This window comes from Poeciliopsis prolifica, unplaced genomic scaffold (genome assembly GCF_027474105.1).
Source record: "Poeciliopsis prolifica strain line A6 unplaced genomic scaffold, Auburn_PproV2 SCAFFOLD018, whole genome shotgun sequence".
In the NCBI taxonomy this organism is placed as follows: domain Eukaryota; kingdom Metazoa; phylum Chordata; class Actinopteri; order Cyprinodontiformes; family Poeciliidae; genus Poeciliopsis; species Poeciliopsis prolifica.
This window is the reverse complement of record NW_026562393.1, coordinates 5,363,605-5,379,321: the sequence shown is the minus strand read 5'-3', so window position 1 is coordinate 5,379,321 and position 15,717 is coordinate 5,363,605. Positions and strand designations below refer to the sequence as shown.

At 38.7% G+C, this 15,717-nt stretch overlaps 2 protein-coding genes across 6 annotated transcripts in view; both read right to left on the bottom strand.

Annotated features, from left to right (window-relative positions):
• exoc7 (exocyst complex component 7) overlaps positions 1-9,894 on the bottom strand; it is a 32,261-nt gene extending 22,367 nt beyond the window's left edge. For 3 of the 5 annotated variants that reach the window (XM_055042802.1, XM_055042798.1, XM_055042800.1), the window contains exons 1-7: positions 9,688-9,894; positions 9,470-9,535; positions 8,521-8,705; positions 8,343-8,448; positions 7,610-7,832; positions 5,844-6,011; positions 908-1,000 (exon numbers count right to left, since the gene is read on the bottom strand). In XM_055042802.1, the coding sequence (XP_054898777.1) occupies positions 908-1,000; positions 5,844-6,011; positions 7,610-7,832; positions 8,343-8,448; positions 8,521-8,705; positions 9,470-9,535; positions 9,688-9,765 (919 nt within the window). In that variant the 5' untranslated portion in view covers positions 9,766-9,894. The remainder of the gene's footprint in view (positions 1-907; positions 1,001-5,843; positions 6,012-7,609; positions 7,833-8,342; positions 8,449-8,520; positions 8,706-9,469; positions 9,536-9,687) is intronic. The other 2 variants (XM_055042799.1, XM_055042801.1) reach the window with 1 other exon arrangement.
• A 1,082-nt stretch (positions 9,895-10,976) lies between these two features.
• On the bottom strand, positions 10,977-15,522 carry tvp23b (trans-golgi network vesicle protein 23 homolog B (S. cerevisiae)). The gene is made up of 7 exons (XM_055042453.1): positions 15,445-15,522; positions 14,529-14,602; positions 13,483-13,627; positions 12,537-12,626; positions 12,238-12,363; positions 11,645-11,773; positions 10,977-11,562 (listed from the first exon to the last, which is right to left on the bottom strand). The coding sequence occupies exons 1-7, from the start codon at positions 15,454-15,456 to the stop codon at positions 11,536-11,538; spliced, it is 603 nt and encodes a 200-aa protein (XP_054898428.1). The 5' UTR covers positions 15,457-15,522; the 3' UTR covers positions 10,977-11,535.
• Positions 15,523-15,717: the final 195 nt, after the last annotated feature.

Here is a 15,717-nt window from a genome sequence, read left to right as displayed (position 1 = left end):
GGGTCCACATGTAGAAAAGATGAACATCTGTCTAAATCGGGAAAAGGTGAATTTCTATGAAAAAAAGGATTAAATAGTTTGGGGGTAATTAACTTGTGTTGTTGTGGTCTCTTACCAAACTTCAAACCTCATATCAGCGTCATTGGTTCAAGAATAATAAGGCAGTGTGAAGTTACAGAAAGGATTTCTCTGGCAGCTACTAGAACTTCAACAAAAAGGATTTGTCTATCCATTTTCAAACCTAAGGTGCTCTGACAGGAGGGGCTTCAGTGATCAATCTAGACTTCCTGCCACAAAAAGTCATACATTTTTCAAAACAGGAGGAAATGGTGACTGCATGACAAAAGAGTTGCTGTTAATAGATTTTTTTCTTTAAAGAATCAAGTTATAGAGTCTAACATATTTCAACAAAAAGCTTGCATTTTAGATAGTCTAGCCACAAGTCAAAAACGACAAAGCAGAAAAACATAAAATAAATAATAGCATTAAATCTTTTATGGTGAAAAGTAAACTATTCATATTCCCATATCACTGCTACTGGCAGCCTGGTTAGGAAAAAGAAGGATTCAGTAAGAAAAAAAACACATAGGTGATGGAGCAAATGAAAAGTTGAGCAAAGAATATTAAAATCTGCAGCAATCTAGGAACATTCAAACAAATTGTGAAGGTCATGGAGACCACAAGACTTCCATTCATTAAAATTCCCTGAAAATATTTTGACATTCAAGTCTGTGCTAACCTGTTGGGCTTCTTAACAGTGGAAACGTGTTTCTGGGTGGAACCTGATTATTCTTCAATCCAACATGGCAAACTAAGACTTTCAGAGCTATTGTGACGGGCCTGTTTCTCTGCGACTGAAACAGCTGCAGGAGGAACACAGAGCGAAGAGAAGACCGAGGTGCTTTACCTTCCAAAGGAGTGAGGTTAGAACCCCCCTTTTTCCCATCCAGCCCATGCTGTGAGTACTGTTTCAGAAGGTTCTGGGCCTTGCGAATGGTCCCTGGTCCCATAGACAGACAGAAAGAGTCCAGAGGAGTGGGGCGGGGGAGGCAGCGAGGTCCAGACAGCCAAGAAACACGAGAAGGGAGAAGAAGAAAAGATAGGAGAGCTAGGAAGTGAGTGTTGAAAAGCAGACAGCACATCCCTCCACCACAAGACAGCCAGCAGAAGTATCTCTGGAGGGGTGGTAGCAGCCCACCAACACAACTACACAACAAGACAACCAGGTGAAAGACAAACTAAAGCACTGACAGGACAGCTGTGCTGAAACACACAGTGCCAGGGTCATGGAAGAGAATACACAGGTTAGGTACACAGCCTTCATAATTAATACAGTCAGCATAATTATTATTACTGATAAAAAAAAAAGTCTAAAGATACACAAATTAAACATGTTCAACGGGTTTTAGAATTAAACGTAATGTGTTGGCTTGGGTTAGTGTGCGTGTGGCACATTTACAAAACAAACCGTACAAAGCTGGGATGGTTAGAACATCAGCAGAATCACACATGCAACGAACACAGAGACAGGGTCGCAGTCTACATCAGTCTACATCACCGGCGACAGAACCCACACTACGAGTCTCCGCATAGACTAACATTCTTGCTTGTACGGACAAGCGCTGAACCAATATTTAAGATTTTAATGTTGACCGGCCACTGCAGAACCATCAGGGAGGAAACAAAATAGCAGCACTTTAACAATAAGAAGATGGTGGACATTAGTAGAATATTGTTTTTTTCTCTTTATTGTTTGGTGGTTCCAGCCAATCAATGTTCATATTGAGAACCAAAAAAGCAGAAATAAATACTTTATGATTTGTGGCCAGATTGGAATATAAGGCAAAGTGGGGGAAAAATGCAGATCAACATGAAAAAACGTAAAAGAAATGCACAACCAATTTACCTTATTAAATTAGAAACAAGGTAATCGAGAAAAGATTTAAAGAGGAAGTATTTATTTTTGTTGCACAGTGTCATTTTAAAGCATAATAAAATAGCTGTTACCTCCAGTCACTATAAAATATATATATATATATATATATATATATATATAATATATATATATATATATATAAAAATTCCCTTCTCACCCACCGCGGGTGGTTCTTATCCTCTGAGCTCGGGTCCTCTACCAGAGGCCTGGGATCTTGAGGGTTCTGCGCAGTATCTTGGCTGTGCCAAGGACTGCACATTTCTGGACTGAGATGTCTGATGTTGTTCCTGGGATCTGTTGTAGCCACTGCTCCAGTTTGGGGGTTACTGCCCCGAGGGCCCTGATGACCACAGGCACCACTGTGGTCTTCACCTTCCAGGCCCTCTCCAGTTCTTCCCTGAGGCCCTGGTATTTCTCCAGTTTCTCGTGCTCCTTTTTTCCTGATGTTGCAATCACTTGGTATTGCTACATCTACCACAACGGCTTTCCTCTGTTGTTTATCCACTACGACAATGTCTGGTTGGTTCGCCATTACCATTCTGTCTGTCTGGATCTGGAAGTCCCACAGGATCTTAGCTCTGGCGTTCTCCACCACCTTTGGGGCTGTTTCCCACTTTGATCTCGGGGTTTCCAGTCCATATTCTGCACAGATGTTTCTGTACACTATGCCTGCCACTTGGTTATGTCGTTCCATGTACGCTTTCCCTGCCAGTATCTTGCACCCTGCTGTGATGTGCTGGACTGTCTCAGGGGCCTCCTTGCACAACCTACACCTTGGGTCTTGTCTGGTGTGGTAGATCTGGGCCTCTATTGCTCTGGTGTTTAGGGCCTGTTCCTGGGCGGCCAGGATGAGGGCCTCTGTGCTATCCTTGAGTCCAGCTTTTTCCAGCCATTGGTAGGATTTGTTGATATCAGCCACTTCGGTTATTTGATGGTGGTACATCCCATGTAGGGGCTTGTCCTCCCATGATGGTATCTCTGGCACCTCAACCTCCGTTCCCTGTTGTCTGAGACATTCACTGAGCACATTGTCTGTTGAGGCTTTGTCCCTGATGTATTTATGGATCTTAGTTGTTTCGTCCTGGACAGTGGTTCTCACACTCACTTGTCCTCTGCCTCCTTCCTTGCGGCTCGTGTACAGTTTCAGTCTTAATATCTGTGGCTTTTATCTCCTCCTTTGGCCAGCTAATTATTCCAGCAGGGTATCTGATTACTGGCAGGGCATAGCTGTTTATCGCATGGATTTTGTTCTTGCCATTGAGCTGGCTTCTCAGGACTTGCCTTATTCGTTGGAGATATTTAGCTGTGGCTCCTTTCCTGGTGGCCTCATCGAGGTTGCCATTTGCTTGTGGTATACATAGGTACTTGTAACTGTCCTCTGTGTCTGCTATTGTTCCTTGTGGGAGTGAGACTCCTTCTGTGCGGATCACCTTCCCCCTCTTTGTGATCAGCCTAGTCCGAATGACATCCCAATGTCCATGCTGTAGATCCTGGTGGTGTGGATCAGTGAGTCGATGTCTCGCTCACTCTTGGCGTACAGCTTGATGTCATCCATGTAGAGTAGGTGACTGATATTGGCCCCATTTTTGAGTCTGTATCCGTAGCCAGTCTTGTTGATAATTTGGCTGAGGGGGTTCAGGCCTATGCAGAACAGAAGGTGGACAGAGCATCTCCTTGGTATATGCCACATTTGATGGACACTTGTGCAAGTGGTTTGCAGTTGGCTTCAAGGGTGGTTTTCCACAGCTTCATCGAGTTTGCAATGAAGGCTCTCAGAATCCTGTTGATGTTATACATCTCTAAGCATTCAATGATCCAAGTATGCAGCATTGAGTCATAGGCTTTCTTGTAATCAATCCAAGCCATGCACAGGTTGGTGTGTCGGGTTTTGCAGTCTCTGGCAACTGTGCGGTCTACGAGGAGTTGGTGTTTGGCTCCTCTGCTATTTACACCGATACCTTTCTGTGCCATGCTCATGTTTTCCATGTGTTTGCTTATCTTGGCCGCTATGGTGCCTGACATGAGCTTCCAGGTTGTGGAGAGGCAGGTTATTGGTCGGTAGTTGGGTGGGACTGGACCCTTTGATGGATCCTTCTGGATTAGGATTGTCCGCCCTTCAGTTAACCATTCAGGGTGAGTCCATCTTTGTAGCAGCTGGTTCATTTGGACTGCCAGTCGCTCATGGAGAGCAGTGAGTTCTTTAGCCAGTAGGCATGCATCATGTCAGGCCCTGGTGCTGTCCAGTTTTTCATACCTGAGACTCTTTCTAGGACATCTGTCACAGTGATGGTTACCGGGGCTTGCTCAGGAAGGTTGCTATGGTCCTCTCGTGTGTGTGTGTATATATATATATTAGATATAACAAAGGAAATTGCTTTGAGATTGGGCCTCCATCTCTTCAAAATCTCCTGCTCTTTCCAAAACTCCGCCTTCAGGACCTCATCGCAGCATCGCTTTTAGCAACATTCTTACCGGAACTGCACTGAGAACTAAGTAGACTCAAACTTTTGATGCCTCCCCTATAAATGTGTTGCTCTCATGTTTAATATGTTCATTTAAGTCAACCAAGAAAAGAGCTAATAGTGGACATATTTCTACAGCAAGGTTAAGTAATGTAACATAAATTTAATTGCCACAGACATTCAGTTACGATGACCGCTGCGGATGAGATTTCAACCAAGCCTTCTTCCCATTACTTGTGATCCATTTATGGGGTTACATTGAAAAGATAAGCAAAATTACTCCAAAGCTGTAATGAACCGAGAATTGTGGCTTCAAAAGTATCTTGTTCATGGTCTACAACTCATTACTTCCACCTCTAGGCAGTTTTGCAAACAGCAGCACACTTCAATGACATTTCGAACACTGAGAAATCAAAACTCATCTCTACCTCATACCAGAAACATAATGAATAGTGAAAGCAGAGAAAACTTCATCTAAGAAATATTTAAACAGGTAAAAGAAAGGTTATCAATTCATATGTATGTATGAATTTGTCCTTGTTCTGAAATGGTTAATGAATGTTTTATTCAGTTTCCATGTCTTTTTGTTCTCCTAGCATTAATTAGAAGGACAAACCAGTTATCAGTCACTGCACAGTGAATGAATCCCCAACAAAGACTGTTTTTTTTCCAATTATCTGCACACAGTGTGTGACAAATCAGTTAAGCTTTTTGTCAGCTACCAGCTGCTCTAGTCACAAACCACCACATCCTGAGCCTACACAGCCTTCAGTTTCAGGGCATCAGCATGGATTATTTAATATATGTTCTGTTTTCTTTTCTGCAAAAGTGTTTCTGTCTGAACACCAAGGATCTGACGAAGGTGTATGAACTGAGATGGGGTTTATGAGGTCGTCTGTGCGGAACAGCAACAATCCGCAGCACAGCGCTTTATTATTTTTAATCAGTTCCACCTTTAGAGCGGCTGACTCACGCCATTACTGCCACTTCGTGCTGAACCTTGCCGTGAAACTGAAGGCCGACACGCTGAAGCTAACCAACTAATCTGATCAAACACTGAACCTCGAAACATAAATCCTAACAGAGTCTCCTCCTGCTCTGACACGTGGCACCAAACGGACACAAGCAAGCACGACACACATGGAAGCATTGTGTTTACCTGGGATGTAGACTGTCATCACAACACAGGGATTATGGAAGAGGAAAGGATGAAGAATGTTTAGGGCATTTAAAGAAAAAAAAATCACACCATGTGGTGAAGAATGATTTAAAAGGGATGGAGAATAATGTGGCTGGATGGTGACCAAAAAAGACTGAATGCAAGTGTCATTATTCATAGATTCGCTCGTGTTTGTTACATTAATCTGTAAGACAGAAGCTGTGGTTGCAGAATGAAGAGGAACATTAACAGATTGTGTTTGGAAGCAGGTCCGTCTGCCGCTGACCTGGTCTCTTGGGAGCCTTTTTGGTGGGCGTGTCCTTGCGTTTGGTTTGGACTGCCGGTGAGTACAGGATACCAGAGGAAACACTGTTCTTGCGGAAATGTTCCTTCAGGCCTTTGATGGAGCGATCCAGCTGGCTGGACCGGATCTGGAAGTAGACGTTCATGAAATCTGCAGAAGAACATTTTCAAGATTACACCATGACTTAAAAAAAATAGATAAAATCTCTCACAGTCTTTACTTACATTTACAAGATTAAAACAATTAACCAAACAAATAATTGGTTCATCTCCAATTCAAAATTATAACCTCACTTTGACTGTTTGTTTTTGATGAAAAATGACAAATCCTTGTGCTACCAACCTTTGTGTGAAGATTAAACAGCAGCTTGAATATAAACCAACTGATCAGTATCTGTCACGTCTCCTGCGCCTGAAGCAACACTCTGCCTCTCCCAGTGTCAATTTCAGACACAGAGCAGCTACAAATCCTTGTGAATAAATACGCTACAAGTATACCTCGAAATATATAAAAAATCTGGAATGTTATCCTCAATCAGAAACATTACGTAGGAATGGCCAGAGAGATTAGGTTTAATAGTTTGTGTTCAAACCTGTCCAGCTAACTTAATGTTATCCATTAACTTCATTTACACTCTTTTTTTTTTAAATGACAAAACTGAAGGACAATAAATGCTCTCATTCAGTTCTTGTTAAATTTGTAGTCATAAAAGACAGAGTGATAAAATGATCAATTATAAATAATAATGAAGTCTCTAACCATAAAGGTACCATTTAAAATAAATTCTTTCCTAAAGACTTAGAAATCACTTATTTTATCTCACATAACAACCATAATTACCATAAATTGGAAACCGTACCAAGTGCCAGGAGGCAGCTTGTCATTTGGCTGCTCAGCCAGCTCAATCTCATAAAATCTCATAAAACTTTTCATGCGTACAGGCAAAAGCATTCACATCCTCTTAATCGCTCCTGGTCTGTCTCCCAAATAAATTCATGAAGTATCCAGACTAGTTCCGCTAACTGCTTGACTTTTAGGAGAAAATCATTATGCTGCTTCAGACACAGCTGAGCTCTCCTTTCAGTGCTACACTGCCCCCTGATGGCAACTTTAGGTGAACTACTTCTGTTTTCTCTGTAACATATTTGTCCATTTATCTTCAGCTGCTGGCTGTTTAACTGACTTCCAAATCTTATTTTTAGAAGTTCATAGTGATGAGGTAACTCCTGCTGAGAATACATACAATAGCAAGGCTTGTTGGATAAAGTCTTCTATCTAAATTGAATTAAAACCTTAACCTTTAATAATTGTACCTTCCAATCATGTGGATTGTAATAAATCTGTTAGAGCACAAAATAGGAACACATTTGTATATGTTATGACACATATTTTGATGAATGTTGTAATGAAACACAGAAGCTAAATATAGTTTGATCCCGACCCGCCTTCCTGCTGATCATCAGTCAAGAAAATTAAACTTCTCTGCATCTCTTGAACAAGAAGCACATTAGAAAGGCCCAAAATGGCTCTAATTTATTTGCATTACAGCTCCACATTCAATGAGAGATGTTAATTTATAAATACATTTATATTAAAGGAAAGAAAACATTATGTAATCTTAGCTGTATTATGTTAGAATGAGAGAACAGCTGAATAAATCTTCTAAAGGATTAAATCTAATTTAAGAAGAAGTTGGGAGAGTGGAAGTGATATAAAAACAGCAGACAAACTAAGACAAACCGCTGTACCCTGATTGCGTCCGTATTCCACTAGCCAGCCGGAAATACAGATGATGTCCTGCAATACGGCTTCAGGGAGGTGTTCCAGGACCACCTCCTCCTGTAGCTCAATGTCTTCGTCCACACTGATGGCGTCCAAGATCAGAATGGGGGGAACGGGTTTACTGTAGCGGGTCAAGAGGCTTCGGAACTCCGCCTCCAGCAGCTCTTTCCCTTTCTCAAAGCGAGCTTTCTGAAGAGAAAAAAAAGAAGACTAACTAGGCGATTTAAAAGGAAATGGACACAGAGGTCAGGAGTTGTAACATTTTTCCCCCACATTTTTTTTTTAATTGCCTTTCTAAACTAAATTTTACGCAGTTTACGACCAATTTTGTTACATTTTCAAAGAAATATAACATTTTCTCCCATGCACCCTATCTATTTCTAGAGTGGAGAAGATTTAATATGGAAGCTGAAAAAATAGATGGGTGGAGGAACAGATGAATAGTATGATAGAAATAACTTATTCAAATATTTACCATTTTGGAAAAAAGAATAAAACATAAAATAAAATAAAAATTTAATCTAAGCAGTTTATTTTATCATACATATCCGTTTTTGAAAAACACTTCAGCCAAATCAAATCTTCCCAGACTTTTGAAGACTGTGTGGGATTTGTGTGATGGTATGATTCAGACTGTTGAACTGACAAAAAAAATAAAAATAATAAAAATGACAATAACAGATTTCAGGAGATAGTTACCACTGTGTTAAGTTCTGGGCTGTCGGGGTTGTTGTCCTGAAAGTATTCCACAGCTTTCTGGATTCTTGCAATGCAGGCGAGGTATTCATCCAGTCTGCCTGAAGGACTGAGCAAAGCAAGTACATGATATCCCAGTAACTGCTTACAGCAGAATTTAAAAGGTGGAACTAATCTTTACCCCTCTCTGATTATCCTGTCAGTATCTTTGGCCACATGGTAGTAGCTGATGACATGGTCCAAGCAGGACAGAGTTTTGTCCACATTATCCTGCAGCCTCTGCAGGTTCTCCGTCTGCTTGTGGACCGGGATGATGGAGTTCTCCAGCTGCATCAGCCGACTCTCAAATGAAGACAGGATGGAAACCTTACAAAACGAGAACAACAGAATAGGTCAAAAACAGACCTTCAACTGAAATTTATGTGTATAAAAAAGGGAGCCAATATACAGTATGCATACAGGAACCCATGATACAGATGTGTAAAACGGCCGTGAAATGTCATACTGTATTGCAGTAGCATGATTTCAAACTTTGGACCACTGAGAAACAATCTTGTCACCTTTCTTCTTAATTTAGGTAAAGTAATTCTGGTTTACCTCCAGTTCAGGATTGGCTAAACACATGGCATGAGATAGTTGTTGCTCATATTCTGGATGTGATCATATTGGTATGATCACATCATACCAATATTGTACGTTTTCTATATTCTGTGCATTTATTAGCCACTGCTGACCTATTCAACAGTTTGGTTAGCTTCAGTTGTTTTTAAAGTGCTCTTTAAATGAACTTTAACTTGACTTAACTTATAAATCTCTCCCATATTTGGAAAACAAACAAGAGCTATGCTTAATCTCTTAAGGCTGCTTGCCAACCGTTTTCTTTCACCGGTTTGTCTTCAACACAACTTTTCATTAACATGTTTAGATAGACCTCTCTCTAAAGATGTTTTATTTAAATTCTTTCATAGTTTAAATGTTTATATATAAGGACATCAAATTCTAACACACAAAAGTCTGAGACTGAAAATAAAATAAATATTTCCAATATAGCAAAAGCAATTTGTAGAAGTACTGCATAATAGAAGTAGCAGTCTGTTATGTGTTGGACAACAGTAAACAGATTTTCTCACCATGCCTTTGGTCAGCTGATCGCTCTTCTCCAGATTCTCCCGGATGAATGACAGGGTCTCCTGTTCCTGCAAAATTCCCACAGTAAATAATCCCGTCGTCACACATTATCGGACGCCACAGTTTTCTAGTTTACAGTCTGCATGTATTTAAACATCCCGTTTGTTAGCTAAACCGCGAATTTAGAATAGATCTCCTCTTCCTGTCCAACCAAACTAACCTGCTTCAGTTTCTCCTCGATCTCTCGCTTCCTGGCGGACGCATCCTCAGTAGGAATCATCTTTGATGTAATTCCCATCAAAGGACGGTCTCCAGGGGAAGAAAAACAAATTTTCTGTACTGTTTAAATTATAAAAACAATAAACAAAAGATGCTGTTTCTAGGAGCTAAAGGGAGCTACTGTAAGCTAGGTTGGTTAGTCGTTCTAGAAAAGCAGCTTCCGGCGGAGTTTCAGAATAAAATAATAAATTAACTTAAAAGAAGCATATTGCGTACGATTTTGGAGCACATTAACTAAAAAAGAAATAATAATAAGTTATCCATCAATTTGGACTTGAACATGCTTTCTATATCTTATTGCCATGACTGATCAAAAGAGACATATATCTATGTAGAGCTCAGTAGCGAAATTTGGCCTTTGACGGTTTCTAAGACCGCAGTGTGCTTATTGTTCAAAAACTTTCAGCAATATTATTTATCTAAGTTAGCACAGTAACTTATGAAAAAAACATACTGTTTTGATGTTCATTCCTTGATGTGACATTCTTCACACAAATTTTAAGAATTTGTTAATTTCCTGCAACTATGATGATTCGAGCTTTTATTTTGAAAAGTGAATTTACTGACCTCATATCGAGGTGTGTTCCGTCTTTTTCGTACCCCAGACTTCATAGTGTCCATTACGATTTGGGAAATGTTATTTAAAATTTTGATTTTGCGCCAGAGGGCGATGTTTTATCAAATATTAAAGCCATTATATCCAAGCGCAGAAAACTAAGTCAAGGTTTCACAACGTAAATCAAACCAGGAGGAGTCATATGAATTTTAATGCAAACAATGAGTATTTCCTTGTGGAAAACGATCAACTAAAAACACAAAAATGAAAGTACACCCTCACTGAAAATACACAGAACCTAATAAAAATGATATGATCTCCATTAGGTTGATTATTTAAATCTAACCTTAAGTGTAGAAAAACACCCTGTGGTTTATATGGCATTAGATTGTGAAGAACATTCATCTTTGATGCTTCCATGAGGTAAGAAGTGGCAAACAGGTGTTGCTGTTGGCCCTTTTAAGAACCACGCTGGATCATCGAAATGATAATCAAACACACAGCAAAAATAAATAACTGAAAAAAAAAAAAGAGACCAGGTGTCACAGCGGCCCTGTCAAAGGTCAGACTTCAGCATAAATCAGATGCTGTGGTGGTATATTTAAAGTGCTGGGTCCTAAAACAGAAGCAAAGCTGCAAACCTTGTATCATACATATTCAATTTAAATTTAGGGTTTCGAACATTCAATATCAGTCATTTTTTTATTATTCTTTCCTGACATGCACATACCTGAACTTTCGTTTCTGGATAATAAATTAGCATAGCTAAAAACAGGAAACTAGTCAGAAAAAAATATCCCAAATGCAATTACACAAAAAATATTCCACATAGTTTGTTTTACTTACATATTTACAAGGAATACTTTACACAGCCTGTTGTGCAAGAAAACTTCTTTACAAAGCATCTGAAAAGCTGCTTAAGGTTGCATTAAATTATTGAAAAAAGAAACAAAAACACAAACTAAAGATAAACTAAAGATATATTTATGACACTACAACACAAACTAGTCAGGTTAACATCGCTGGATTTTGTCACTCATGTCTGAGGTGTTAGTAAAGAGTGCTTATTGCGCAAGTTCAGTTACTGAGAAACACCCTCTGAATAAAACATGAAAATAACTCAGAGGATTTGAATATCAAATTAAAAACAAAACCAATGTCTTTAGTCCATTTTGGAAAGATTCCTGTCTCTACTTATTCTACGATATTAGGAAAACTGCAATGTGCAAAACTCTACGATTCCTCTTCTTTAGACAGCGTCTGTGGATGACAAAAATGTCAGTGTTACTTTAGAAAAGCAGAGAAAGAAAATCTTCAGTCATTTGATCTGAAGTCCCCTCACCTGTTTCAGGAACTGTCGGCCAAAATAATTCGTGGCCATGTTCTTTAAGCTGGTCTTTGCTCCCACTTTACACCGCACATATCCGTACAGATTAGCTCCTTGCAGCACCAAACCCATGATCACTACAGGCTAAAGAAGAATACAGTACTGTCACTAATGGTTTAACGGTGTTAATATCCACATTATTTCTTCCTTTGATAATAAAAAGTGTATCTAAATATTGCAAGCTTATTGAAAAGGTATACACCATTATTAAATGGCAAAAAATCAACTATTTTTATACTGGATTTAAATTAGCTCTACCAATTGTGATTAAAAGAGTGGTGGTCCAATATGAAGAAGGAATTTATTGAGTGATAATCAAAACATGATGTGGTTGAGATGCAACTTGCTAACGAATATTTATCCAAACATTACTAGGTCTGTACAAAAAAAAAAACAACACAAATTGCAGTTGTGTGTTATATAATCATTCCATTCCAAAAATAATGGCTTCAATGAATCCTAAAGGCCAAAAATGACTATGACATTCATACATGATGGGCGAATGTGAACTTTGAACGGATCTGTAGCTACTCCATGAAGCAACTTACCATCCATTTAATCTTCAATGCAAATAGTGTGCTAAAGGCGAAGATTCCCCAGATGACTGGGCAAACTATCAGTCCAAGCCAGAAAATTCGGGACTCTGAATCCGACGCTTGCTGCTTCCCAGTACCCTGAAGGAAACAGGATATTCTCACAGTTACACCATCTGTGAATACCATAAGGGTCACTGACAGTGAACAGATGCATTTATCAAACTCATGTATCCCTCGATGTCAACAACATGGGAGGTTAAAGGCCTGGAAGTGAATTGGGTAAAACAGAAGAAAGAAGAGAAATCTCATACCTTCCGCGACTCAAACACCCAGCGGCTTTGCCCGTCATCATCCACCTGATTCCACCAGCGCAGACCAACCATCAACCTGCCTGTGATGTTCTGGAAACCAACATTTCACACACAGACATTTTAACACAATTAAAGAGAAAACACACTCTTCTTTTGGTATGTCTACTGCAATATTAAATTTGAAGCTGGAGTTCTTGACGTACCTTTAGCCTTTCTTAGAAATCTAACTGTCTAAAAATGGAGGCAACTAGCAATCACAAAGCCTTTCTTTGTGATTGCTAGTTTATCATTTTTAATTCTTGTTTTCAGTTTTACAATTACGAGCAAAAAAATTCATTAATCACAGCAGATGATGTAGGTTGAAGTAGGATATAAAAACGTCATTTTCTTTTGATACTACAGATAAAAAGCATGCTTGGCTACAGCAGTGGAATACAGCCCTCATTACAACGGTGCAAATCCTACAACTCTGTCAAAATATCTGCTGAAAATAAGACCCATGATATCAAAGATAATTAGAAACCTTAATCCATTTTAGGCATGTCATGTTTTCTATTTTGCCAAGAATAACATACATATCAATATTAAACAAGTCTAACATGCTACTTAATTTCCCTTTATGAACAATAAAATACTTTTGAATTGAACTGCAGCCATCACATTAGCGGACAGCCATGCACGGCAACTATTTTGGTCCAGCTTAGCATAGATATCAGCCAAATTATTTATAATTTTTGGTAATTTAACAAATGCTCATTTTCTCAAATTTGATCAAAGAAAATTAGATTTACCACCAAGCTATTTATTCAAAGCAAAGTGAAGCAAAAACATAAGTGTTTCTGACATCTAGACCATACTGAGGGGTCCTTTTACCATCATTGATCACAGACACACAACACTTTAACTACTTTAAAGTATAACCTTAGGATGGTAAAATAATGCCCACCTTTACAGTCCAGAAGTCACAGGAGAGCAGAAGGATGATCGTGACCATGGAGGCGATGAAACTGCTGCTGACGAGCTCACAGAACAGGTAGACAAACGTAGCAGTGACTCTGAAGAAGAGGTGGAAGAAGGACGCCACAGGATGCCTGCCACAGATTTATAGCATCATTTAAAATCTACTCACTCCACCCATTACTACTGCCAGTTACAGAATTGTATTATTATTTTATTTCTGAGCTCAATAATGTGACCATGTAGGTAAAATTATTGATAGCCTAACAACAAAGATGCAGAAGTGGAATTCAGCAAGCCAGAGAGAAAACTCAAATCAATACAGCCTAAAAAAATGTAGGATAATACTTTTGCAGATATAAAAAAATGATAGAAGCAGAAGGTGGTATTCATGAGTGATCTGTTTAGAAATCAGCTGAAAGAAAAGCCACATTAGAACTATCACTAGACATTAAGGAGAAGGAGTCATCGACTGTGAATTAAATTTGTGCAACACTTTTTCCTCAACAGAGGCCAGAGAAGACTCATTTGAATCATTTTTAATGAAGGTTAATACACAAAAAGATCCATGATTCATCCTGAAAAGTTGCTACGTAAAAAATTTATATTAACTGATGTAACAGCTTATCGAAAACACTCAATGACTCAAAGAGTCAAGATGTGAATGACACAAAAAAAATTATCCTGTATATGACTCGTTTTTTTCTTCTTCTTGATAAAGAAAAAAAAATCTAATCTCTAACAACTATTTTATTACACTTCATAGGGTCTGCGTAAGTAAACCGGAATGATCACCTGTTTGATAAATTACCACAAGTAGGGTGGGATATATTTTCATTCTTCTACTCCATTAAAAACAACAGCTCAGAAGAAATAATACTGTCAGTTATTTTTTCTGTCTTCATAAAATGGTAAACATCTGACTCATTTGCCTGAATGCTGTACAAATTGAAATAAAAACCTGGGACAATATTTGCTAGGTACACTTAAAAATGCACACAGAAAGTTAATCCCATCAGAACTCTGTAAACTTACTTGATATTCTTCTTTGACCTTTTCCCTGCATCCTCCTCGGCATCAAACAGAGACACGTCTTCATCGTTGGTATCCTGAGGGATCAATAAGGAAGAGGCTTTATCCTCAGAGACACAGAGTTAATTCTAAATAAAACTCAGACGTGTCCATATGGATTGATCAGAGGTTACAAGAGTTTGAGCGAAAGCCCCGTCGGAGCTGCATCTTTAACACACACTGAACGTTCTGCTGCTTGTAACAGCAACAAAATTTTTAGCTTTGTGTTAAAAACAGGATTAGAAAACATTTATAAGCTCATTAAATAAGTTGTTTTCTGTAAATAAACCTGCATATCAACATACATACTAACATATAGTACAGCTTGATCCATACAATCTGAAAAATACTGATCAAAACTACTTTAGATGCAAAGAAACTTGAGGGACCCCAAGATTTTTGTAAAAAAACAGCTTCGATATTATACATTAGGTTTACAATTAACAAAGCCCTTTGATAAAAACATGACGTGCCAGTTTCCTGACGTAAGTTTCAGCTTTTCTAAGCGAATGTTAGCAATTTTGGAGATTTTAAAAGCATTGTTTATAATGCCGTTAAACGCAATTTAAAATAGAGAACAAGTACACTTTAGTAAGCAAGCTGAGAACATTATAAAGCATACAAACGAAAAGAGCACTATTGATGAACTTCATACAAAACACGAGAAAATGTTGATATCAGACAAATGTTTTCGGAACTTAACATGTAGCTGGTATGTTTAGCATGCTAACACTATTAGCGAGTTAGCTGCTCGCCTTCACTGGAAATAAGAAAAAAACAACAACTTTCATCAACAGTTTTTTCCACAACATCATAGAGCCAGCACAAACTGTGTGATATGTCTAAATGTAAATAAAATAAGTGAGTATTTTCCTCTTACTCCTGTTAGCATGATGAAGTTTCGTTCACTCTTCCTGGTTACATACTCTGTGACACGTCACATTTCGTGACGCGTTAGTCACGTCGACTGACGCCATCACGTCAGTATGGTGGTTTTAAAATGCAGGCGAAACCCCCTTGTGGAATGTATTCTGCATATGAAGTCAAAATCGGGTAAATTATTTGCTAATAATTAATTAACGGAGTAATAAATAGTGTTTCTCTTTGTGACTGATCATTTCCCTCCCCTCCCATCTGTACAACACAAAATCGA

Bases quoted from the DNA above. Each gene is read 5' to 3' on its own strand.
- tvp23b (XM_055042453.1), bottom strand. The intron at 12,364-12,536 runs GTATGAGATTTC...TGTTTCCTTCAG, and splicing joins GGGTGTTTGAGTCGCGGAAG to GGTACTGGGAAGCAGCAAGC. The intron at 11,774-12,237 runs GTAAGTTGCTTC...ATTCTTCTTTAG, and splicing joins CATTGAAGATTAAATGGATG to CCTGTAGTGATCATGGGTTT.